Genomic DNA, 9836 nt, shown 5'->3' with positions numbered 1-9836 from the left:
GGTCAATTTATTCTAAAGTTTCTCTTACCTTTTTTTAAGTTCTTCATTTCCCTTCGAAAATCAACTTTTGCAACCACGAGCTTATATTAAAATACCAAGTTTATACTGACCACGGAAAATTAACAATAATGGAGTGAACTTTTGGTGAAAAGAAATTGTTTGTCCATTTTTTTAATAGAGGTGTTACAACAATTATCACAGAACACAATAAAATACTATAGGTTTCATTTTATACTTCTATAGAAGGACAGTTTTATCTCGACCATCAACATAAAACAACTCTTCTTTATCTAGGCTTAAAACTGGATAGATTGTCACCAAATTTAGAATTTGGATTCGATAATTTCATCGACACTTTTCCTCCGTTTAAACAGAAATACATTTCCTATTACAAGGTTGAAATTCAGCAATTTTCTCCTGTGTATACTTGTGTTGATTTAAAAAAATACCGGAATGATCTGAATGAACTTCCAACCCTAAGAAATATGTGAGAAAACCAAGATCCTTCATATGAAAGGAGGCCTGAAGATGTTCCTAAAGACGAGTGATTAGGTCCGAATCTGTCCTGGTGATGACAATATCATCAACATAAACAAGAAGAAATGCGATACCAGTAGAAGTTTTGCAAAGAAATAAGGATGAGTCATATTGGCTTTGTTCAAATGAGAATCGAAGCAAAGTAGCTCGAAATTTTTCAAACCAAGCCCGCGGAGCTTGTTTTAGTCCATACAGAGATCGCTTTAACTTACAGACATCCTGAGAAGATGAGGTGGACAACCCAAGTGGAAGTGTCATGTAAATCTCCTCCTTGAGATCATTATGAAGAAATGCATTTTTAACATCCATCTAATAAAGATGCCACCCTTGAGATGCTGCAATAGAAATAATAGTATGCACCGTAGTCATCTTGGCAACCGGAGCAAATGTCTTCTCATAGTCAACCCCATATTCTTGCCTATTGCCCAAAGCAACCAAACGTGCCTTATAGCGGTCCAATGTGCCATCAGATCGTAACTTGATTGAGTAAACTTACTTAGATCCAATAGCTTTAACATCTGCAGGACAAGGGACAATATCCCACGTATGATTCTCCTGAAGAGCTCGAAGTTCATCTGCCATGGCCTTACGCCAGCATTCATATTTCACAGCTTTTGAATAGCAAGAGAGAATCAGAACAGATAATAAAGTAGCATTAAGAGACATTTGAGAGAAACCATACCGATCAGGAGGTTGAGTGACTCTAGTGGATCGGCAAAGAATAGTATCAGAATCTGGATCATTGGGTGAGTGAACAACTTGGCTAGGCTCAGATGACGGATCAGACTCAGGAAGGGGCGAAGGTGGCCACCGACGTTCATACACAAATGCAGGTTTGTAGCGCTCATGAGTAGGAGTTAATTCATCAAAGTGTGGTAGAACAGGAGTGATAGGCAATGATGCAACATGAGAAGAAAAGAAATATTGATTCTCAAAGAAAGTCACATAACGAGAAATACGAAATTTATTAGAAGATGAGTCATAACAAACATAACCTTTATGTGACATACTATAGCCCATAAGTTTATTTAACAGATTGAGCAGAAAGTTTATGGTGTTCATGAAGTGGCAAAAGGACATAACAAACACAACCAAAGGTATGCATATCACGATAGTTAGGATGCTGATTATGCAGACGAAAGTAGGAAGTGTCAAAATTTAAGACACTAGAAGACAATCTATTAATTAAATAAACTCCAGTAGATAAGGCTTCTACCCAAAATTTAGAAGGAACAAAGGATTCAAGCAATAACGTACGAACAACATCTAGTAGATGGCGATTCTTGCGTTCAACAACACCATTTCGCTGCATTGTGTAAAGACAAGAGCGCCGTGAAAGAATGCCTTTAGTTTGGAGAAAAGTATGAAAATCATTAGACATATATTCCCCACCTAAATCATAACGTAAAACCTTGATGTTAGAAGAAAATTGAGTTTCAATGTAGGCCATAAATTGTTGAAAGACAGATATCACCTCAGATTTAGATCGAAGAAAATAAATCCAAGTATACCTACTGTAGTCATCAATAAATGTGACAAAGTATTTATATTGGGCATGAGAGATAATAGGAGATATTCCCCCAGACATTACTGTGAATTAAACCAAAACAGTGCTCAGAATGACTACTATGAGATTGAAATGAGAGATACTTACTTTTACCCACTTTACAAGTAGAGCAATTAAAAGAGATGGTAGAATTTTTATCTTTATTTCCCAACATACCAGAGTTTAACAAATGAGATAAAACGACAGATTTTGGGTGTCCCAAACGTTTATTCCATACTTTACTCTTATTGTTTACAATAGTGTAAAACAAAGACATGAAACTAGGAATGGAAAAGTGCATAGGAAACAAATGTCCAACTTTAGGCCCCTTCGCTAGTATCTTACCCGACACCTGATTCTGTACAAGATAACCATCACGAGAAAATTGAACATCACAGTTATTATCAACTAACCGTTTGACCGAAATAAGATTACTAGAAAGTTCTGGAGATATAAGCACATCTTTGAATGAAGAATTAATGTCTCCAACTGCTTGAATATGCAATTGATTACCATTAACATTCTGAATTTTAGACGATCCATGATATTTTCGAATATTACGAAGGATGTCAGATGAACTAGTCATGTACCAGAATCAACAAGCCAAGATGAACCATTACCTTGAAGCCCTAAGGCTGAGAAAGCTGAAACAATCACCTGTTGTACCATCTCCGGAGTAACTGCAGATGAATTACTGGTGGTGGAAGAAGTGGAACCAACTGTAGCTTGATATGCATTAAACTGATGATTTTGTGGACGACTAGGACATTCATTGATAACATGTCCAGATTTCTTGCAGTAGTTGCAAGACTTCTTCACATAGTGAGCAGCAATACGTCCATGTTCTTTGCATTTGAAGCACTGAACTTTCCGCATATCTCGTCCATTGCCTTTCCCATGAGTGGCATAAGCAACTGCAGTCGGTATTAATTTGTCCTGTTGGAAAGTAGATTGCGTAGCAATACGTTCTTCTTCACGGAGTAACTCCCCAAAGCAAACATCCAGGGTAGGTGAAGGAACACGATTCATCATATTTGAACGAGTGACCTCAAATCCAGCCCGTAATTTCATTACAAACTTATCTCTTTTGCTTTGCTCGTGAACCTTCTGAATAGCGGAGAAAGATTCTTCTGGTACCGAAGCATAAACCAGATTAGTAAATTTCGTCCATAGGTTCTGAAACCCAGAAAAATAATCTTGAATAGAGAGATTGCCCTGATTACAACACGCTATTTCATATTCCAACTGAAAGCGTCGAGCACTGTTGTCCATATTATACACATTCTTTAAATACTCCCACATAAATTTAGCAGTCTTGTACGGTCTCAGATTGAGAACAATTTGCTAATCAACAGACCCCAAAATCCATGTCATTACTCTAGCATCTTTGATTTTTCACTAAACTAATTTTGGAAGCTCAGTAGGAGCTGGGTCACTTCCATCTATACGACCCCATAGCTCTTTTCCCATAACAAATAGGTGAAATTGAAATTCCCAAGATGAATCATTTTTGCCCGTGAATTTCACAGCAAATGAGTCGAAATTACCAGTAGCCGTTTCAAAATAATAAGTCTATCAATTTTCTAATATCAAAGGCCCAATAAAATAGTCAGTAGATCAACCAAATTTAATTATAGCCCAATAGATAGTGAGCCCAATTTAAATAAGCAGCAATCCAATAAAATCAATTAAAGCCCAATTAAATGAATTACAACCCAATTACTAGCAATCCCAATTAAAAGAATTAAAGCCCAAATAAAGTGATGGCAGTTCTCAGATAAAGAAACGGCAGATACCTCCGTCCCCGACTCTCGCTGCCTATCAACCACCGGACTCCAACAAAGTCGACCAAGACGCCGGCAATAAAAACGAAGATGGTGCTGAAATTATCACACCAAGGCTGTCGGAATTCTCTGACAGCCCAAAAATCCCACCGATCGATGCACTTTGACTGCCCCACAGAAGATGCCGACGACGATTGCGAACAAGTGTCACTCAACTAAATTGGTACCCGAACAGAAAGACTCAATCCTATGAGAAGCGGGGACAAATTCAAAATTGCGTCTCTGATACCATGTCATCGAATTTAGAATTTGGATTTGATAATTTCATTGACACTTTTCCTCCGTTTAAATAGAGGTACATTTCCTATTACAAGGTTGAAATTCAGCAATTTTCTATACCTATTATGGAAGGTACAATTATATTTACAATCATGCCAACAATTATGCCAGTATGTTCCTCCTTATTGACATAGATAACATACACCAACAAGCAAATGAGGCACCAATTGACGTTAAATTAGGGAAAGACAACTTAGGTGGTTGAGACATGTATTGTGTGCACCTAAAGAATCCATTCACAAGAGCAAAGCAATCCCAATAGAACTAGTTAGAACAGAGAGGTAGACCAAAATGAACTAATGTTATTTCAAAATATTGTATTTCATTAGATCTTTTAGGTAGTAAGTACTGAAGGGATTGAATGAAGATGCAAAAAATTATTCATGCTGTCGACCTGGATTTCTTGGTGTAGGTCCATACTTGATTAATGTAATTTTAGCACACAGAAGAATATTTTATTAACAGGAAATCAAAGGGCATCAATATGTTGATTTGAACATTTAATTAAACTTTTGTGCAAATATTATCTGAAAAGCAAAGGAAAATCTGAGAGGTAAGGACATTTGTGACAACAAGAGATATTAAGTAGGAGTAGGACCATACAAATTCACTGACAAGAACATCAGGCGTCGCTTCTCCAATAACATCACCTCTATATCCATCTTCTAGAAGATCCATATTTTCCTGAAATAGTTCCACATTTGTAAAAGATTATCATTTTCACCAAAAAAGGAAAGAGGAGAAGAAGGTTAAAAGACGCCATAACAAGCAACATCCACATGAATAGATGAACTTTTTATTTCTTATTCGAAACTAATCGTTGATGAAATTCATCTGCCTTTACTGAAACATAAATGAGAAATTGGTAGCATGTGAAAGAATTAATCAGAAGACTCCTGAGGGACAACGTTAAGGATTAAATGTTTTATAAAGTAGCGAAATTCAAAATGTTCCAATTCAGGCTCAACTAATAATGCAAGAGGTACCTCAATTCGTTGTTTGAGAAAGGAATCTGAATGTGAGTTAATAAATAGCTGGAGCTGAAATTTAATTTTCAAATCCACTTGGAAGATGAATAATATTAACTTTATTGGTGATATTTCATGTAATGTTTAACCAATGATTAATTAGGCCAAAAATGTTATTTCACGAGGAAACTTTAGGTTGCCTAATATCTACATCATTCTGAGAATAATAGTTGCCATGTGTCAAAATAAAAAAATCCTAGAGCCAGCTACTTACCATTGTGCTTTCAACTTCTCCAGCTGCCAAATAAACTGGTTGAGCTACATGGCAATAGCCCATCAAATGTGGAACTGTTGGTATTATGTCCCTATGATTTACAACTCGCCAACTGTCCTTCACTTTCTGCTATCCAAGAAGCAAGTTTAAGAGAAATTCATCCCGTATGAGTTCCAAAACTTGAAGACAATGGATATCAGCATTAGCTACTAAACTCCATTTAAAAGACGAAAAATGAAGTAGGCTTCCAGACAAATCTGTCAACTCAATGTTGATGACAAGAACTGTATAACGTCTTTCATGTGGTTAAACTGAAAGCAGAAGGAATTTTCTGTTTTTTCTTATTATTTTGCTACTGATACAACCACAATTTATAGTATAAAGGGCACGAGAGAATAGGAAAGGAATCTCCTAAATTAGGAGAGAAGAAAATCTGCCCAATTAAATTCTCCCTAACTATGGTAATAGCTAACTATGGTATAGGAATCAATCACAATTATAAAGCAAAAATCTGTACAATCTTGAGGATTTCAACATAAGCCAACACAGTTGATCACAGAAATAGTGTCATGAAGTTTGTTGGCATGCACATAAAAAAAAAAAAAAAAACCACTATGATGTAGAATCAAAAAAGAATATTTCCCCTTTCTGTTCTCTTTGTTTTTCTTTAAAACTATCATATTCTTTCTATATTGAGAAGTGAGTGGATGAAAAATTCACAACACGGATGAAATAGAACTAACATCAAATAATTTAAAGCATGTTTGAGCCCCATTTTTTTTTTTTTTTCCTTTCTATGAAAATGCATTTTGGAATATTAGTTTAATGGAGAATGTGTGGTTAAAAAATAAGGAAAAGTTTTGAGTTCGAATGTAATATTATTTTATTGAAAAATGCGTGGTAAAAAATAAGAGAGAAAAATGTATTTTGAACATAATGGGTAACACAAAAAGGCTTAATATGTAAGTAGTCTAACTAGCCAGTAAGGGAATTCTATTCACATTCACTCAATATTTCTCCACATCCACCAACACAAAATTTTATCAATTTATGCTTCATGAATATGTCAATTCCACCTTTCACTTCTCCACCCCGACCCCACCACTACCATTTCTAGCCCTAATATTTTCTCCCTTTCCATTAAAATGGGAAATCTTCTTATCACACAATTTTTCTCTTTTCCCTCCCCATTGAAGTGGTACATGGGTGACTGCAACAGGATTTCCCAGTCGCAGATGCACCCACGGTGCAGAAAGAGGGAAGAAATATTGAAAATGTGGGGATGCCTAGATAGAAGATGGATTGCCAAGGTGTAACTAGTAATTTTGAGAGTAGTTTGGAAATATTTGGAGCGTGCAGAGTAACTTTGTTAAAATTTCAATTGGGTGCTGGGTACGAAAAGAAAGTGTGGAGAGAAAACAAAACTATAAAAATTACCTCATTGTAGACTTCAGCAAATCTTCTATTTCCAACCCTAGGAGATCCAAAATTATACATGGTTACAGAAATAGCTCCTTGCCTAGTACAGAGACAATGAAATAAATAACATATCAAAAATTATCGCAGGAGAAAAAAATAACAAAACCATTTTTTAAGAATGTAACATTTAACAAACAGTGGTCTCCAGGAATATCAAAAACATTGTTTGTTAACATGGATTTGTAGATCACAATGTCAATTAAGTCCATAGTGATAAACTTGCTATGCATCATTGTATTTCATTTCCAATTAAGAGGTTCATAAGTTGTTTATCAATTTAGTTTGATGAACCACTATGATGTTTGTCAGATGTACTCATGAATGCACACATACTGCTTAAATTTACCTGTGCGAAATCAAATTCAGAGTTGTTTTTTCCTACTTTCCAAAAAATTGTCTCAAATGAGTTTGAAGTGAAATGACATACCCCTTAACGTGACAATGGTAGGGTATACTTCAAACAAGAGATAAAATTCTAGAAACAAAGGGATCCTACTTGTTTATAGGAATGGAAAGTCAGAAGCAACTCTGATTTTCTTTTTCAATTTTTTTTTTTTTTTTTGGGGGAATCTTACTTAAAATGTACACTCGTTACATGTGGACAGACCCCAACAAAATGGAGTTGCTGGAAGGGGGAAAAAGACACTAATTAGATGTGCCAGGGCTTTTATATTTCAAATAAGGTTTGAAGCATAATAGGGGACATTGCAATACTAACAACCTATTTGATTAATAGATTGCAATCTCAAGCACATGATTTTACATCTTTTACAGAAAGGCTCTACCCACACTTCTCCAAATATTTTAGTATTGGGAATCATCCCCCAAAAGTTTTCGGTTGCACCACATACATTTATATTCACAACCAGTCCAGTTGTCAACTCGATCCTATGTGATGTAGGATGAATAAGAAAGAAAGAAGAAGGAACGGGGAGGAGAAATAGAGAGAAGGGAGAAGAGGAGAAGAAACCAGGGGAAGAGAGGGGAGGGAGAAAACGGCTGCAAGCCACCAAAAATATTTCAATTCTAATTCATCATCAACTGTCTCAAATGAGAAACAAAACAGAAATAAATAACAGAACACAAACCCTAAAGAGAAGGGTTTGGGCCAAACCCACTAAACAAGCCCAATAACGAAAATATAAACAATAGTCCAAATAAAATATGACTAAGAGTCCAAATAGAAAATAGATAATAAATGGATGTCCGCATCAACTCTCCCGGGGTGGGAGAAAAACTCGACCCCGTCGAGTAGATAAAGTAGAATGTTGCACTGAATCTGATGCGAAAGGCTCCAAGTCATGCCACGGGGGACGATCTTTCTCGATGACCAAATACCGAAACTCTACAAATGATAACATTTCTCGATGACCAAATACCGAAACTCCACAAATGATAACAAGGATAGTTGTAGCTTATCCTCAAGGATATGATCCAACCAAGGAGGACGATCTTTCTTTGTAATCACATACTGATACTGAACTCCCAATAGTAAAAATTCATGCCACTCATCTCCAAAATCTTCCTCATTGGTCAACACTACCTGTTTATCTAAAATAGCATCAATTACATCTTTGTGTGCTGTGACATGTGTTATTGGGGTGAAAATGGTAACATATTTAGGTTGGGGATCCACATAAGGAAGTAGAAAATGATCATCAAGGAAATTAAAAAGGCCTTTGTAAGTAACTAAGTCTTCAATATGTAAAGTAGAGTGGTGGCCAAAATGTGATGAAAAATTAATGACATGTGCGTATGGACCAACATGCTTTAAAACTTTATGCAAATCAGTTTGAAGTTTATATAATGCATTACTTGCGTGAAGTTGTTTATTGATCTTAATATGCAAGTCATGAAGATGATGCACAAATGCTTCAATTGATATCGACATACTAGCATGTGGGGATATGAAAATAAGGTCTAACGGCCGCCTAGACTTGTAACTATGAACAATTTCAAATGGATTCAAACCTAGAGACCGATTTACAGAATTGTTATACGCAATTTGAACATTTGGGGGAATCAAGTCCCAATTTCTAAGATTTTTCTGGACTAGAGACTTGTATAAATTGCCAGGACTTTGGTTAACGACTTCATTTTGACCATCAGTTTGAAGTTGGTCAGTAATGGGGAATGTTGATTTAATGCTAACCACAGGCGACTGAATTCTCCAAGGGTGGCCAGTGAAATCATCAAGCTCTTTGAGTTGTGCAAGGGTATGACATATAACATGTGACCGAGAGTTGTCAGAAACAAGGGGTATAGTATCTAAAGTCTTGGGAAGAGTCTGGAGTCCACCTAAAGAAGTGTCCTCACTATCATCCAAGTCATCAAAATCTTCAAGTTTAGGTTCATATACTAGATCTTCTAATGACATATTTATTACATTCTTTCGTTCTTCCATGACTAAGGTTCGATTAGTACATTTGGAAGAAATGTGGCCAAAATCTTTACAGTTAACGCACAACAAGTGAGAAGAAGACCTTGGAGTTTCAGAAATTCTACCCTGATTTTCCAAGATTGGAGAACCATTAGAAGGGGGAGGTCCTAGAAGGGACTTAACGGGAAGAGGTGGAGCCAATGAAGCCAAATGATGATTATCAAAAATTTTACCCTTATTTTTCAAAATTGGAGGAACATCAGATGGGGGTGGTCCTAGAAGGGACTTAACGGGAGGAATTGGAGCCAATGAAGCCAAATGATGATTATAAAAAATTTTATCCTTATTTTTCAAAATTGGAGGAACATCAGATGAGGGTGGTCCTAGAAGGGACTTAACGGGAGGAATTGGAGCCAATGACACCGAAGGATGATTGTCAATATGCGTTCTACATGGAAAAGGAGATTGTGGACTATCACGACCTTTACAATTATTTTTCCAAATAGGAGGAACATTAGACGGAGACGAT

At 36.2% G+C, this 9836-nt stretch overlaps 1 protein-coding gene across 8 annotated transcripts in view; it reads right to left on the bottom strand.

Moving 5' to 3' along the window:
- Positions 1-3761: 3761 nt before the first annotated feature.
- The window catches only part of LOC111393637, a 21545-nt gene continuing 15470 nt past the window's right edge, over positions 3762-9836 (bottom strand). For 5 of the 8 annotated variants that reach the window (XM_023019275.1, XM_023019276.1, XM_023019279.1 and 2 more), the window contains exons 14-17: positions 6886-6967; positions 5449-5574; positions 4810-4890; positions 4001-4114 (exon numbers count right to left, since the gene is read on the bottom strand). In XM_023019275.1, the coding sequence (XP_022875043.1) occupies positions 4109-4114; positions 4810-4890; positions 5449-5574; positions 6886-6967 (295 nt within the window). In that variant the 3' untranslated portion in view covers positions 4001-4108. Of the gene's footprint in view, positions 4115-4809; positions 4891-5448; positions 5575-6885; positions 6968-8098; positions 8246-8286; positions 8479-9836 lie in introns of those variants that run through there. The other 3 variants (XM_023019274.1, XR_002702459.1, XR_002702460.1) reach the window with 3 other exon arrangements.

The sequence above is a fragment of the Olea europaea genome, chromosome 4 (genome assembly GCF_002742605.1).
Source record: "Olea europaea var. sylvestris chromosome 4, O_europaea_v1, whole genome shotgun sequence".
NCBI lineage: Eukaryota > Viridiplantae > Streptophyta > Magnoliopsida > Lamiales > Oleaceae > Olea > Olea europaea.
This window is presented reverse-complemented; position numbering and strand designations above follow the sequence as displayed.